The 17,294-nt window shown below is 45.4% G+C and overlaps 1 protein-coding gene across 2 annotated transcripts in view; it reads left to right on the top strand.

Annotated features, from left to right (window-relative positions):
- LOC121876873 (spondin-2-like) overlaps positions 1-8,028 on the top strand; it is a 38,809-nt gene extending 30,781 nt beyond the window's left edge. The window contains exons 2-7 of one of the 2 annotated variants that reach the window (XM_042382394.1): positions 4,577-4,788; positions 5,221-5,325; positions 5,882-6,061; positions 6,245-6,554; positions 7,279-7,364; positions 7,826-8,028. In XM_042382394.1, coding sequence (XP_042238328.1) covers positions 4,577-4,788; positions 5,221-5,325; positions 5,882-6,061; positions 6,245-6,554; positions 7,279-7,364; positions 7,826-7,945 — 1,013 coding nt within the window. In that variant the 3' untranslated portion in view covers positions 7,946-8,028. The remainder of the gene's footprint in view (positions 1-4,576; positions 4,789-5,220; positions 5,326-5,881; positions 6,062-6,244; positions 6,555-7,278; positions 7,365-7,825) is intronic. The other variant, XM_042382395.1, reaches the window with a different exon arrangement.
- The last annotated feature ends 9,266 nt before the right edge of the window (positions 8,029-17,294 follow it).

Below are 17,294 nucleotides of genomic sequence, written 5' to 3'. Positions count from 1 at the left end.
GAGAGAGAGAGAGTAAACAGTTTGCGAGGGTAACAGAGACAAGGTAACCCAGTGCTACAGACCTTTACATTGAGAGAGACAGAGAGAGACTGTGTTATTTATCTTGACTCTCCCCCACACAGGATATGTTAACGTCATTAGTTGCGTTAGTCAGCTCTACGAATACCTGACTGGCTGATTGAGAGTTTGACTGACTGAGTCTATTCTTCAGAGCAACTAGTGGCGAGCAGCGACACTGTATCTGGTCGTTGTGTCAGTGAGGCGTACAAACAAGTCCAGAACGACTACATGTTGTGTGGTGTGTAGAGGTCGTTGAGTTAGGTCGTGGAGGGAGGACGTGGGAGGAGAAGGAGGTTGTCTATTTACGTGAAGGTGAAGTACGAGTCTCACTCCCCTGACACCTCCCCAAACACTGTGGGGGTTGGTGAGAGGGGAGGGTGCACGTGTCATACATGAGTCACGGTGCACGTGTTATGCCATGACTCACGGTGCACGTGCCACGTCTTGAGTTCATAATGTAAGTGTCACATTCAATTCAAGTTGCACGAGTTATGTTGCATGAGGTCAGCCGGGGGGATTAACACCAAGGGCGTCTCCTGAGTAGTTAAAATTAGCCCAGCTGCGACAAAATGTATGGCGCTTTAGGAATACTTAAGTTACCCCTTATCCATAGAAGAAAATGGGAAATATTGCTTCTCTGTTCTTGAATTTGTTAACTTATGAGACTATTTACACATTTTTCAACATCCAAAACGTTAAATACACCAAGGGAATATTATATAATATTATTCTTTGACATAGAAAATTACAAAACGAATACATTTTAATTACTCGGCAATTTCCATCTAATTAAATATTCTCACCCTTTCTCTCCCTATCTCACCTTTCCTCTCTCCTCTCCATCCACATTTCTCCTCTCTCTCCCTTTCATTTCTCTCTTTCTTCTATTTCCCAGTCTTCCATATCTCTCTCTCACTATCCCCCCCAACAGTCATTCTCTCTCTCTCTGCCCTATTAATTCCCTCTCTCCCTCTCCTTCCCACTCCCCCTCTCCCTCTCCCTCCCAGCACACACTCACGGCTCCTCTCACCTAACTCACTGCCTCTGTCAAACACCTCATTAAATATAAAATTTTCTCTCCTTCCTCTCGGCTTGGTAAACTAAACTTCGGATGCTGCAAGACCACTGACCCTCTCACTGACCCTCTCACTGACCCTCTCACTGACCCTCTCACCCCTCTCACTAACCCTCTCCACCTCTCTCCTCCTTCTCCCTCATTCTCCCTTCTTCCTTCTCTTCTCCCTAAACGAGTCACTACTGATCTATTAAGCATCGTTCATTGTGGGTTGTACCAGCAGACGTGGGTTAGATCATTAAGTGTGGGTTTAACCAGGCATGGGTTATGACCAACAAGAGTGGGTTAAACCAGGAGGCGTGTGTATATAATCATCAGAGTTAACGGGACTTGCTTTCTTGCTCGTGTCAGATTGAGGGGGAGGAGGGGGGGTGGCAGTGTGAGGAGAGGAGAAGGGGAGGGGGGTAGTGCCAGTGTGAGGGGGTGGAGTGGGGAGGGGTGGCACTTCTTGGCACTTAACTTCACCCTTTGACCCCCTCTCCTCTCCTCCATTTCTGACCCCTCCATCTCCTTCTCTTTTTCTTCTTCCTTCTCCTCCTCCTCCTCCCCCTGCCTTCATCCTTGCTTTCCTCCTCTTCCTCCCTCATCCTCTCCTTCTTGACCCTCCCCAACCTCTGAACCCTCCACCACCACCTCCTCTTGACCCCTTATCTTCCCCCTCCTGACCCCCATTAAACCCACCCCCTCCTTCACCCCCTCCTTCAAGCACACATTTCTTGACCTTTAAATGGCTTTTCCTTGATGAACGATGTCTGGGTGTTCATATGCTATCTTAGAGGGGGTTAGGTTAGGTTAGGTTAGGTTAGGTTAGGTTAGGATAAGGAAGAGGATAGTTGATAGGAGGAGGAGGAGGAGAGGAAGATGAGGAACAGTATGAGAAGGAAGAAGTGGTAGAGGGGAAGAGAAGGTAGGCGTTAGGAAGAGATAGGAGAGGCAGGGGAGGAGGGCGTAGGAGGAGGATCAGGTAGGAGGATGGATGAGGAAGAGGTAGGAGGAGGAGGAGGTGGAGGAAGATGGTAGTCACATTAGTGGTTGAAGGATGTGCCCCGACACTCCCCACTAGCCCTCACCCCTTTGAGACACCGCCCCTTAGTGGAGAGGAGAAGGCCCTGGGGGGGAGGAGAGGGCCCTGGGGGGAGGGGAGGGCCCTGGAGGGAAGAGAGGGCCCTGGAGGGAGGAGAGGGCCATGGAGGGAAGAGAGGGCCCTGGGGGGAGGGGAGGGCCCTGGAGGGAAGAGAGGGCCCTGGAGGGAGGAGAGGGCCATGGAGGGAAGAGAGGGCCCTGGGGGAAGAAGGAGGAGAGGGATAAGTAGGGGAAGGAAAACTCCGAGGGAATAAGAGAGGAGGAGGAAAAGGAGGAGGAAGGGGGGGAAGAGTGGAGAAGGAGGAGGAGGAACCAACACACTTGTACACCACACCTGATAATTAGGTTAGGTTAGCGATAGGGTCTTAAATCAACAGGTAAAGTAACTGGGGGTTAATGTAATCCGTCAGGTGATAAGATCCTAACACCAGTAGCTGGCTGGAGGAGTCACTCAACCTTGTGTTCCAATAACATTAATGGAATCGTTCAAGTGAATCATCAAAGGCATCCCTAAACCAGATCCTGAGACCTGACCCACACGAGGACGTATATTCCTGTAGGATTCTCTGCGTTATCTAAGTTCATTGTAGGATATCACTTGGTTTTGTACGTTAACTAAGATGTATGTACATTAAATCCTACCTCCTTGAAGCTATTCCTACACCAAATCCTACCGCGAGGAGAAACAAAAGAGAGTCGCCGAGGTGATGCTAATGACGATGGTGTTGTCGTAAGGTTGATGGAGGCGGGTGATCATTATCCTCACTGACGACAATTAATTATATAACTAACTAGAGTGAGTGGATATCGAACCCGGGACTTAATGAGGTAATTGTTGGGTACAGTCTAATTTGTTTGTTTGTTTGTATGTCTGTGTTATTGTCCTTCCTTCCTTCCTTCTTTCCTTCCTTCCTTCCCTACGTCATTTTCCTTTCTCCGTCTCGTTTCCTCTTCCTCAAACCCTCAATTCTTTCTTCCTCCTCATTTACTCTTCCTCCCTTCTCCTCTTTCTCACTTCCTGCCTCTTCTTACCTCTCTCCCTGACCTCCTATGTCTCACTTTTATCTTCTCTTCCTCCTTCCCTTCCTCTCCCTCCCTCACCTTAGGTCTTGTTAAGTAGAACGGTGAAGAGGATGAATAAAGTGAAGGAAGATGAGGAGGAAAAGGAGGAAGATTAGGAAATATATGTAGGAGGAGGAGGAGGAGGGGGAGAAAGAGGAGGAGGAGGAAGAAGAGGATGAAGAGGAGGAGGGGAGGAGGAGGAGGGGGAGAAAGAGGAGGAGGAGGAAGAAGAGGATGAAGAGGAGGAGGGGGAGGACGAGGAGGAGGAGGAAGAAGAGGATGAAGAGGAGGAGGAGGAGGAGGAGAAGGAGGAGAAGAGCGAAGGTCTCTGAGTGTCATCAACCACTGCTACCAAGTTAACCTTGTTCAGGACCTTGCCTCCCGGATCAGCCCAGAGGTCACCTTAGTGTAGTGTCTACCTCACCACGGCCTCCTAACCTCTCCTGTGACAACCTCTACCTCACCATGGCCTCGCAGTGTCTTCCATGTTAATATTTATAGCTGTGTGTGAGATTCTTAAAGTCTCCTACGATAATTTCTACGCCTCTCTCTCTCTCTCTCTCTCACACAAATGGTAAACCCACGACCATCCCTACACACTGACCCACACACCACGCCCACACACCCACACACCACGCCCACACACCTACATACCACGCCCACACACCTACACGCCACGCCCACTGCCACACAGTTAGCCCTTTGTCTTGTAACCTAGTTTTAACATGGGCGTGGCCGTGGAACATGACAACCAATTAAACATTCAGTATAGGGTGTTTCTGTGTGTGTGTGTGTGTGTGTGTGTGTGTGTGTGTGTGTGTGTGTGTGTGTGTGTGTGTAGTTATATTTTAACTTACGAACTCTCCCTCTCTCTCTCTCTCCCTCTTTCACCCCAAACACCCCTCTCACCACCATTTTCTCTCTCCCTCCTCACCGCCCTACCTAACACCCCTCCTCACCACCATTTTCTCTCCCCTCTCACCACACTCCCCCACTACCACTTACCCAACACCCCTCTCACCACCATTTTCTCTCTCACCTCCCCCCACTACCACCCCTACCTAACACCCCCTCTCACCACTATTTTTCTCCCTCTCACCGCCCTACCTAACATCCCTCTCACCACCATTTTCTCTCTCTCCTCTCACCACCCTCACCACCCTACCTAACACCCCTCTCACCACCATTTTCTCTCTCCCTCTCACCGTCCCCACTCACCACCCGATTATAACACCCCTCTCACCACCATTTTCTCTCTCCCTCTCACCACCCCCACTCTCTCTCCCTCTCCCACAGGTCGCTCCCACAACAGCTCCTTCAAACTATTCAGGATGGGCGAGGCAGCGTCGGAAGGCCTCAAACAGTTCGCTGAGCAAGGCCAGACCGAGGTACTGGACGCCCACAGTCAGGGTGAAGGAGGCGTCTTTGATGAGTTCAACGCCCCGCCCGTACCTGAAGGTGCAGGAGAGACGCAGACCGAGTTCTTCGTCGATGGCAACCACTCCAGGGTAGGTTATGAGTGTGAGGTCAGGGTAGGTTATGAGTGTGAGGTCAGGGTAGGTTATGAGTGTGAAGTCAGGGTAGGTCATGAGTGTGAGGTTAGGGTAGGTTATGAGTGTGAGGTCAGGGTAGGTCATGAGTGTGAGGTCAGGGTAGGTTATGAGTGTGAGGTCAGGGTAGGTTATGAGTGTGAGGTTAGGGTAGGTTATGAGTGTGAGGTCAGGGTAGGTTATGAGTGTGAGGTCAGGGTAGGTCATGAGTGTGAGGTTAGGGTAGGTTATGAGTGTGAGGTCAAGGGGTGAAGGAAAGGGAGGAGAGGGTGAGGGAGAGGGCGTGGTGGGATGGAGGGAGGGAGAGGGTGTGGAGGTCAAGAGGTGTATGGAGGTCAGGGAGGTCAACTACTCCACCAGGTAATATAATAATCTATCTCTTTGTTACAGGTGTCTCTTATATCGCGAGTGGTGCCGTCTCCTGATTGGTTCATCGGTATTGATAGCTTTGACCTGTGTGTTGAGGGCAAGTGGGTGGAGTCCGTGGTGCTGGAGGTGAGTTATCTCTCTCTCTCTCTCTCTCTCTCTCTCTCTCTCTCTCTCTCTCTCTTTCAAGTCAATAGCCAATAGGTTCACCAATAAACATTTTTACGAAAAGTTCTGTAAGTCCGTCAGTCATTCAGTTAGTAATTTGGTCAATCATTCACTCAGTCATTCAGTCGCTAAGTAAGTCATTTAGTCACCCAGTCAATCATTCAGTCACTCAATCATTCAGTCAGCCAGTCAGTCATTCAGTCAGCCAGTCAGTCATTCAGTCAGCCAGTCAGTCATTCAGTCACCCAGTCAGTCATTCAGTCAATAAGTCAGCATTTGCATTTATGGAGCTGATCTTTAGCTTCCCTAATAATAGCTTTACTTAAAACTTTACTCCCCTGATTTTGCTGGATCGACCTATAATTTGCTTTCTACAGCATAAATCGACCTACAATTAGCTTTCTACATTCTAAATAGACCTAAAATTAGCTTTATACACCCTGAAGCTATAATGATGCTACCTTTACCTAAATTCACACTATCCTCACCTAACCTAACCTTCCCCATGTCGACCCAGGTGGACCCCCTAGACGCAGGTACGGACAACGGATTCACCTTCACCTCACCTAACTGGCCGACTATCCCCAAAAAACCGGTCAGCCGGATAACAGCCCAGAGTCCAGATCATCCGGCTAATTCCTTCTATTACCCGGACGTACAGGAACACCCACCCATTGCCACCTTCCACATAGTTAAGGTAAGTGTACGTAATGGGGGATAGGGAGGTAGATAATGGGTGAAATGGGAGGAAATGGGGAGAGGAAGACATAATGGGGGTAATGGTAGGTAATGCCAAGTAGGTTCATAAACTAATGTATCGAGTTCTACTGTATTGTATTTTATCTTACTCTATGTTACTGTATCCTGTTGTATGTTACAGGTGAAGGAATATGAGCTGTCCCAGGTATTCTCACCGTCACTGCCCAGGTCATCCACCACCAGGCGGTACTCTCCACAGGATCTCCAAGATGACAACACCACCAAAGGAAGAACAGGCGAGGGAGATAATGACGTCAACAACAGCATCCTACCAGAGACAGGCGAGCCCTCCTCCTCCTCCTCCTCCTCCTCCACCAAGCAGCCCCTTCTCAACACCGTCGTGAACAAGTACAGGAAGAAGTTTAAAAAGAACAGGACGGGCAGGAAGATGGGACCAGGTAGAAAATCTCACTGTAAGAAGATGGCTCGCCGTAAGTGAGACAGACGTGTGTTAGCCTAATTTATCCATCCCTCACTATTCACTCACTCATTGACTAACTTAATGTGTATATAAATAGATATATTGTATGTGATCTCACGTACAGTCGCCTGCACTTATACCTGGTACAGTGGCTGGTGCGTTTTGTGAGATGTGGCAACTCAAGTGTTTGTTTACATCTTATTAAAATCCAAAAATTGTCTTAAGGAACCTCACAATGGTAGACAGAGTAAGGATGCTGGGTAAACGTTCCACACAGTTGCCACATCCTCACCAAACATGTCAGATAGTGTACCAGGTATAAGTGCAGGCGACTGTATGTGTTTGTGTCAATATCGTAACTCTTGTACATATGTGTGTATGCGAATTATTTCCCTAACCTAACCTAACCCAATTTAACCAAACCAAACCAAGCCAAAGCAAACCAAACCAAACTTAACCTAACCTAACCTAACCCCTTGATCAGACGAGAGCAAATGACTGTTTTTCCCCCTGCCTGGTGGTTGTTAGGGGAGGGAAGGAGAGGGTGAGTTAGTGAATGAGGGAAGGAGTGAACGAGTGGGGTGAGTGAGGAGGAATGAGGAAAAGAAGGAATGTGGGAGTAAATGAGTAAATAAGTAAGGGAAGGACAGAGGAAGACAGGCAGGGAGAGAGAGGGGTCAGGTCAGGTCATCCTTTCAATAACTAAACTAACTCAGAAATACCCTCTCACATAGGTCGCAACCGTGGCCCCCGTGACTGTCTCTTGTCCGAGTGGGCTGAGTGGTCCTCCTGTAGCAAGACTTGTGGCATCGGGGAACAGGTGAGTGGGGATCCGAGTGGGATGAATAATCAATGAGTGGGAATCCAGCCAGTGATTCTATATACATAATTTGCATACCTGCACTATCTATGTGAAGTGAGGTGGTCAAGTGGATACAGCGCTCGCTCACCTGTTCCAGGGGTCGGTGGTTCGATTTACGGGCGCATTCAGTTCACCCAGGTGTAGATGGGTACCTAAATATGGGGAAGTGAAGGCGAAACTAGTGCAGTACTGGCTATGCTGCCTCCTTGTGTACCCAAGGCTTAGTACACAGTGTGCTATATCCACTGTCCCTAATGACCACTCATACCCATGGGAGCCACTGTCACTACAACTTTGAATCATTATAAAGAAACCTCTATCCACCCATCTATCTATCTATCTATCTATCCATCTATCTATCTATCTATCTATCCATCTATACAATTATCCATCTGTTATTGTCGTCTCTTTTCTTTCAGATTCGCACAAGAACCGTATTACGTCACTCCCGTAGAGGTGGACGACCCTGCCCTTCCCTTCAGGAGACCAAGTGGTGTGGCTCATCAAGGGACTGTGACCACAAGTACTTTGACTGGTAGAGAGAGTGGATCATGGTAGAAAGGGGGTGGATCATGGTATAAAGGGGGTGGATCATGGTAGAAAGGGGGTGGATCATGGTAGAAAGGGGTGGATCATGGTAGAAAGGGGGTGGATCATGGTAGAAAGGGGTGGATCATGGTAGAAAGGGGTGGATCATGGTGAAAGGGGTGGATCATGGTAGAAAGGGGTGGATCATGTAGAAAGGGGAGAGAAAGGATCATGGTAGAAAGGGGGTGGATCATGGTAGAAAGGGGTGGACATGTAGAAAGGGTGGGTGGGTGGGATGGGGGTTATCATTATGGAAAGAAGAGGTTCATGGTATGGAGAGGTAGTGTATATCATGGTTAAAAGTCATGGTAGTTGATGGGGTTATATTATGGAAAGAAGAGGGTTTATATGATAGAGGTAGTGTATATCATGGTGGTAGAAAGGGACACATAAATCATGGTATAGAGGGGTTAAATCATGGTGGCAGGTAAGGGTATATATCATGGGAGGGGTAAATTATGGTAGGGGGTAAACCATAACTAACCAGGGATATACAATGGGACACAGGGGGTAAATTATTGACATATTAATCATGGGTGAGTTGATGGGTAAATTTTAGTGGTTAATTATAAGAGAGGAAACTAATTAAAGAAAATGAGAATAAACAGAAAATGGGAATAAACAGAAAATGGGAAAAATAGAAAATGGGTTTATAGAAAGAAAATGTGAATCGTAAGAAAAAAGTAAGAACCCAAACTTGTAGATAATGATGAAATTAAAATAGGAAAAATATAAGAGACTGGTAATACAGTATTTTAAATTATATGTTAGATTCTTGATGTTAATTTGTTAATATGAGTTGAATATTTAAGTTAGGATGAGAAAGACGTAGGTTAATATTTGTATTTGGCTAATGGAGGATGGACAATTTGTTTTATATAAAGAGTTTTATGATGAGTTGAGTTGGTAGTACTGTATATTAAAATATTATGACGTGTGAGTTGTGTGATAATACTCGTGTGTGTGTGTGTGTGTGTATATAACAGATTATACAATTTATTTTATAAGGATATTTGTTCAGTTGTTGAAAATCAAGTATAAATGGTTCTTTGGGTCACCTAGAACAGAGAATGAAATATATGTAGGATGAAACATGCATCACTATGGATTAAAATATATTACTCGAGACGTTATTAATGTTGAAATATATTGATACTGATTTAATAAGGAAATAAGAGAAAATATACAGATAACATCCCATTCAATATTTTCCGAAGACTTAAAACTATCAGCTGAATCTCGAGAAGCTATGCAGTAGAATTGTTGGAGCTGTTCTTTAAAACTATCAACAATTTTACAAACTTCAAAAGGACTTGTAAAAAATGGCTAACCTTGTCTCTGTGACTTTGTACAATCAGGAAAAGAAGACAATAACTACGAATGCTGTAAATAATAGCTTTATCATGTACCTTGTAGAAATGTAATGAGACTTGTGGATCATGTGTAGAGTGGATGAATGTGTGGCTGTCGCAGATGCTTATGGGAGAGTAATTATTAATAGGATGTTTCAGTGTACTTTGGATTATACTAGTTTTGAATTGGATATAATTGTACGTTCATATGTCACCCGTTCACTTTATATCTTTCTCTCTCACTCACTTAATCGTCAATATATCAGTTCATTCTTTCTCTCTCACTCACTTAATCGTCAATATATCAGTTCATTCTTTCTCTCTCACTCACTTAATCGTCAATATATCAGTTCATTCTTTCTATTCCTGTCATTATGTTATCGATGTATTATTTGTCATTGGGATTAAAACGTTATTAGTCTTTTTTTGCTATAGTTAGCCATAAACTTATAAACGTTTTCTATAATTACAACTTACGCTTATATCAAGGACAAACTAAAATATTTTTGAGTTGTTCATTGTGTACTAAATTATCATTGCCAGAACTCAAGTATTAAGAAGAATGGAGCTTAAAATCTTCCATAGTTCATAATATTATCGGTGTATACCATTCAAACGTGACCAAAACTAACGAACTTGGGTCGATTTGGGTCAAATTAGGTCGGAAATATAGGGGGAATGGATTAAAATGTTCCCCCTTTAATAGTGAATATAATTGTATCCAGTCATTGCCCCCCTCAGCTCTGCCCCTAAAATAAATGTACAAATTACATTCAGAAATGAGCCTCCTTGCCCCTGTCTTGTCTTTGCTCGACATTTTTTCCTCAGGTCATTTCTTTCTAGATACTCAACCAGATCATACCATTACTACATATCACACTAGTTATATTACTTCAGAAATAAGTACTAAAAAAAAAAGCCTTATATATCCAGGTACAACGATGCTCAGAATATATCAGAAATGAGTTTTAAAATGAACGGTCAATGGTAATTCGTTGTGATGAGAAGCGCTGCACCAAACTAAATTCAGTCTTTGGTCTTATCTGCTGTGATGATCAAATAGTAATTCTTCATTATTTATCGTCAATTGTTTCACTGTTCTTGTTAATGGGGAGGTGAATGAATATATGTGAAAATGATCGAACTGGGGTGACATTTATTGGGCTATATACTCGTATCTCTGATGTTGCACTGTGCCATATTGGCGAGTCTCTCTCTCTCTCCCACAAAGCCAAGCCCTTGAGTGCTCTGTAAATCAACTACAGTAAGCTTATTTATAAATCCTTATGTGCTCTTACCCGTATGCAAGCCTCATTAGTGAGTGTGTGGGGGGGGTGTCTTGAACTACCCATATCTACCATGTACATGTACTGTACTACAAGTGTCTTCCAGTGTTGAGGGCTAATGACATAACAAGCTCTAGATGACCTCACTGTGTGGGGACCTCACAACAGGAGACCTCCCTAAACTCACCTTATTCCTGCCTGGAGTCTTTTTTTGTAATCCCCCACCCCCACCCCCCTTTATGGTGTGTGTGTGTGTGTGTGTGTGTGTGTCAGGTATGTGTCTTAGGTGCGTGTCAGATGTGCGCTGCTTGCCAAAATTATTTATATACAAAGACGTGACTATCGTACATGTGGCCTCGTAAATTATTGTACATAAGATTAGTCTTTTAAAAAGTTAGTGAAAGCTTTTTAATTAAATGTCTTGAATGTGTAATTGTGTAAGTATGACGTTTGTAATAAAGTATATATAAATTATTGGTTTGTTTTTACTGTTCCTTTAATTTGAGAGTATAGTATAATGCAATTTGTGTTTATAAAGATATAATAATAATAATAATAATAATAATAATAATAATGATAATAATAATAATAATAATAATAATAATAATAATAATAATAATAATAATAATTCGTAGAGGACTTTTTTTTACCAATTTTGATTCATAGAAGAAAAATACAATAGAAATATAATAAAGAAAATAAGAATTCTGGCGACTCAAAGAAACGGACTTAAACGGTAAACTCTCTGACGTACAGAGATGACTAACAGGAAAACAAACAAAGAATTAAGAACACTTGTTATTGAAAGAACACACACAGACACACACACACACACACACACACACACACACACACACACACACACACAAAGTTTACGGGAATCAGTCTCTGAACTGTCTTACCTGACTGATGCTGCTGCTTCAGTTTGGGAGGAGCGAACCTTTAACACCCCCTGTATATAACCTGGCAAAACACCTGGCTAACTACACACCTACCTCACAACACACATACCTGACAACACATCTGGCTGTCAAACGTCAACACACCTTACTTGGAGGTGGCGGACGCTCGCCCCACAAGGGGTCACAGCTCAAGATTGAAGAAGCCGCAAGTCCAGAAAACTGTGAGGGCAAACTTTTTCGGAGAGAGAGTTGTGAACTCTTGGAACAATCTGTCAGAAAGTGTTGTGACGGCACTGAGTGTGAGCTCTTTCAAGACAAGACTTGACCAACACTGGAGCGGGTTCAGAATGGATATATGAGCAATAGGGGTTGGGTGTAAATGGGACTGCCCAGTATAGGCCAGCTGCAGTTTCCTCCATTCTTATGTTCTTATGTTAAGACTCACCACGTGGTTCACACCCTTGTTAAGACTCACCACGTGGTTCACACCCTTGTTAAGACTCACCACGTGGTTCACACCCTTGTTAAGACTCACCACGTGGTTCACACCCTTGTTAAGACTCACCACACTAGGGGGGAGGAGGTGAGGTTGGTAGAAAGTCAGAGGAAAAGTAAATATATTTATTTCGTTGAAAAAACAAACAAACACGATACAGGAAATAATAAATGGCGGGGGGTTGGCACCGAGCTTAAGAGGGTAGTTCCGTGTCCTTTAACGACTCCAGTACTGTATAACTGTTTCTCACTTCCTCTGCCACGACCACCTCTAACACCAGCTCAGGCGGTTGTTGCTTAACCAGCAGAGTCGTTTAGTGGGGTTGGAACGACTGCTCACGATTCTCACCTTTGGTTTTTCAGTATTCTGCGACGACCTCACACGCTCGTATGTGTAAACCCTGTGTGGATGTGAAGTAGTCGTAAGAGTCGTGCGATTAATTTCAAGGGGAGGCGGAGGGGGGAGTCGTCGAGGTCCACAACGACTTTGACTTACCTGTGTTCAAGTATTATTTACGAGACATAGAGTCGTAACCGAACCGAACCAAACCCATCCTGAACATATCCTGACCTACTGTACCTGGACCAACTTGTAATATAACCGCATCTTAACCCGCATTAACACGCTGGTAGAGTTCCGGGGTTGGATTTTAATTTGACGAAGTTATCATTAAAAAAAAACACCTGAAAATTAGCATCCCTTTGTTTATTCACCTGAGGATTAAACACCCTAACACTACCTCGGGGGTTAGGTTAGGTTAGGGTGGTTAATATTAAGCTGAAGTAAGCTGGGGGCTAATCACCAGGTGATCTGTTTCAAGTACAGTACAGCGACGACACTTACTTGGGAGATAACAGCCGGAAGCCGTGAACACGACTTGACTCTGACGCGAGTGGGAATGACAGTGAAGTTGTGGCGGTGCAGATAATCAGGATGGTTATAAAGAGCTTCATGAAGCCAGCTGTGTCACGATATCTTTACCTGGCTCTACCGTCTCACGGTATCTGAATATACAGTAATAGTAGTAGCATTAGTCGCAATAGCAGTGGTAATAACAGAAGTAGTAGTCGTAATAGTAGTAGCATTAGTCGTAATAGCAGTGGTAATAACAGAAGTAGTAGTCGTAATAGCAGTAGTAGTAGTCGTAATAGCAGCATAGTAGTAACAGTAGTAGTAGTCATAATAGCACTACAGGGGCGGATCCAGGAATATCAAAAGGGTCGTCGGTCCAAGAAGTTGTAAGTGGGGGAACATGACGAGCACAGGGAGCACACCCAGTCATGTGCACTTGATATTAGGATATATTCTGAAGTCAATAGTAATTACTTTATACTGTACAAAAACATCTGAGAACAATACTGCTTTAAAGAAAAAGTATTGGAATTTTCTGGTGAAACGGGGGATCCGGACCACCAGGACCCCCTCCCACTAGATCTGCCCTTGCCAGTAATAATAGTAGCAGTAGTCGTAATAACAGTAGTAATAACAGTAGTAGCAGTCGTAATAACAGTAGTAATAACAGTAGTAGTAGTCGTAACAGTAGTCGTAATAGCAGTAGTAATAACAGTAGTAGTAGTCATAATAGTAGTCGTAATAGCAGTAGTAATATGGTATGGCTATTAGGGGAGGATGGAAGCCTATTAAAAAATAACAGTAATAGTAGTAGTCGCATTAACAGTAGTAATAACAGTAGTAATAACAGTAGTAATAACAGTAGTAATAACAGTAGTAGTAGTCATAACAACAAGACCTCTTACCCCGAGAAGTAGTTCTAGAGTAAGAGCAGCTGCCGTGTGATGTATACAGTCGCTAGAAAACCGTGAGAGTGAGACCAACTGTACGGCTGTCAAGTCTTTTATAAAGCATTAATACGTATTTCAGAGAATGTAAACACCTATAGAGTAAATACGGCATTATTACGTTTTTAAGGGAATGTAAGAAGTATCTATAAACTACTTAGGGAAATAATTCACGCCATGACCTTTAGATTTATATAACAGATAAGGTAATGGTCCAGCGTGTTGTGTACGTTAGTTATGATAGTAGTGCTGTGTCACCCCTCCTCTACCCTCCTCCCGGTAACACGTATATCAACATCACCCCTCCTCCCGGTAACATGTATATCAACATCACCCCTCCTCTTCCCTCCTCCCGGTAACACGTACATCAACATCACCCCTCCTCTACCCTCCTCCCGGTAACACGTACATCAACATCACCCCTCCTCTACCCTCCTCCCCGGTAACACGTACATCAACATCACCCCTCCTCTACCCTCCTCCCGGTAACATATGTATATCAACATCACCCTCCTCTTCCCTCCTCCCGGTAACACGTACATCAACATCACCCTCCTCCCGGTAACATGTATATCAACATCACCCCTCCTTCTCCTCCCGGTAACATGTATATCAACATCACCCCTCCTCTACCCTCCCCGGTAACACACGTACATCAACATCACCCCTCCTCCCGGTAACATGTATATCAACATTACCCTCCTCTCTACCCTCCTCCCGGTAACATGTATATCAACATCACCCTCCTCTTCCCTTCTCCCGGTACGTACACATCAACATCACCCCCCTCTACCCTCCCGGTAACACGTACATCAACATCACATCCTCCTCTACCCTCCCTGCAACACGTACATCAACATCACCCTCCTCTACCCTCCTCCCGGTAACATGTATATCAACAGCCCTCCTCTACCCTCCTCCCGGTAACACGTACATCAACATCACCCCTCTTCTTCCCTCCTCCCGGTAACACGTATATCAACATCACCCCTCCTCTCCCTCCTCCCGGTAACACTTACATCAACATCACCCTCCCTACCCCTCCCCGTGCCAACACGTACATCATCACCCCTCCTCCTACCCTCCCTCCCCGGCATCACGTATCATCAACATCACCCCTCCTCTACCCTCCTCCCGGTAACACGTACATCAACATCACACCCTCCTCTACCCTCCTCCCCATAACACGTACATCAACATCACCCCTCCTCCTCCTCCCGGTAGCACGCCCCCTCCTCCCATTGCATCAACATCACCCTCCTCTACCCTCCTCCCGGTAACGTATATCAACATCACCCTCTACCCTCCCTCCTGGTAACATGTATATCAACATCACCTCCTCTCCCTTCTCCCGGTAACATGTATATCAACATCACCCCTCCTCTACCCTCCCTCCCCGGTAACACGTATATCAACATCTCAAACACGTATATCAACACACCCCTCCTCTACCTCCTCCTGCAACACGTACATCAACATCACCCTCCTCTACCCTCCCTCCCCGGTAACACGTATATCAACATCACCCCTCCTCTACCCTCCTCCCGGTAACAACACGTATATCAACATCACCCCCTCCTCTACCCTGCAAACGTACATCAACATCACCCCTCCTCTACCCTCCTCGGTAACACACGTACATCAACATCACCCCTCCTCTACCCTCCTCCCCCTCTACCCTCCCGGTAACACGTACATCAACATCACCCCTCCTCTACCCTCCCCGGTAACACGTATATCCAACACATCACCACCCTCCTCTACCCTCCTCCCGGTAACACGTATATCAACATCACCCCCTCCTCTACCCTCCCACCTCCTCACCCTCCTCCATGGTACACATGCATCAACATCACCCTCCTCTACCCTCCTCCATTCATGCATCAACATCACCCCTCCTCTACCTCCCTCCCGGTAACACGTACATCAACATCACCCCTCCTCTACCCTCATCTCCCTCCTCTAACACACGTACATCAACATCACCCTCCTCTCCAGTAACACGTACATCAACATCACCCTCCTCTGCCCTCCTCGGTAACACACGTACATCAACATAACCCCTCCCACTCCCTCCTCCCATCACCCCTCCTACCCTCCCTCCCCGGTAACACGTACATCAACATCACCCCTCCTCTACCCTCCTCCCGGGTAACATGTATCAACATCACCCTCCTCCTCCCCGGTAACACGCCATCAACATCACCCCTCCTCTACCCTCCCTGATAACACGTACATCAACATCACCCCTCCTCTACCCTCCTCCCGGTAACACGTACATCAACATCACCCTCCTCTACCCTCCTCCCGGTAACCCATCCAACATCACCCTCCTCTCCTCCTCCAGTAACACGTACATCAACATCACCCCTCCTCTACCCTCCCCGGTAACACGTACATCAACATCACCCTCCTCCTACCCTCCTCCCGGTAACACGTACATCAACATCACCCTCCTCTTCCCTCCTCCCGGTAACATCATCAACATCAACAATTCTCCTCTACCCTCCTCCCGGTAACACGTACATCAACATCACCCTCCTCTACCCTCCTCCCCAACACGTACATCAACACTCCACCCTCCTCCCGGTAACACGTACATCAACACCCCTCCTCTACCCTCCTCCCGGTAACACGTACATCAACATCACCCCTCCTCTACCCTCCTCCCGGTAACACGTATATCAACATAGTACTTTTATAATTTCTTGTTATGAACCGTAGAAAGTTCTGTAATTTACGTTTATATTTGTTTTCATTACCATCAAGTCAACGTTTAGTTCCAAAGTTAATCATTCAGAAACGAATGAATGAGTCTTGAAATGTTTTTTTTAAATTGTGTCATTGTATTTTGCTTACCCGTAAAAAAAACCCAGCCCACAGCATCCAACGGTAGGCGGTTACAGAGAGGCTCTCAATAATGAAAAAAAAAAAAAACTCGCGTACCCCGACAACTTTTGATGAATACACTGGTGAGAATTATGCTCGTGTAAAGTACTCCAGTTGTGGCTTTAATGATGAATTCTAGAACACAGGCGTGAGGGCCAGCTTGTCCCGGATGTGAATATTTCCGCTCACGCTCCCCGTGAACGGTGTCGCTTTGGTTCCCTCTGAGCTTCATTAATTTCTAAACCGCCCTGTTTCTCCTGCTCGGGAAAAATACGCTCGTGGAAAGTATGAACCTGTGACTAGGCTTGTCGTCCCCTGTTGTAGTGCCCAGGGGCTGGATACTCAAAAATATTTAAGGCGTTTTATATCCCAGAGTTGATCATAACTTGAGCGATGACGTCATTTTCTCTGACTCAATACACAGGGGATGTTAAGGCTATATCACACTAGTACCTTTTCCGTCAACTTTTCCGGTTTCCGTCGTTATCCACGAATTGTAATTTTATTTTTTAGCCCGTCTCTTTCAGACTAGAGTCCCTACATCAGTATGTATGGGGACTCGAGTTCAGACGAAAC

This window comes from Homarus americanus, unplaced genomic scaffold, assembly GCF_018991925.1.
Source record: "Homarus americanus isolate GMGI-L3 unplaced genomic scaffold, GMGI_Hamer_2.0 scaffold50281, whole genome shotgun sequence".
In the NCBI taxonomy this organism is placed as follows: Eukaryota; Metazoa; Arthropoda; class Malacostraca; order Decapoda; family Nephropidae; genus Homarus; species Homarus americanus.
The sequence above is the reverse complement of the archived record's forward strand: the minus strand, read 5'-3'. Positions and strand labels throughout refer to the sequence as shown.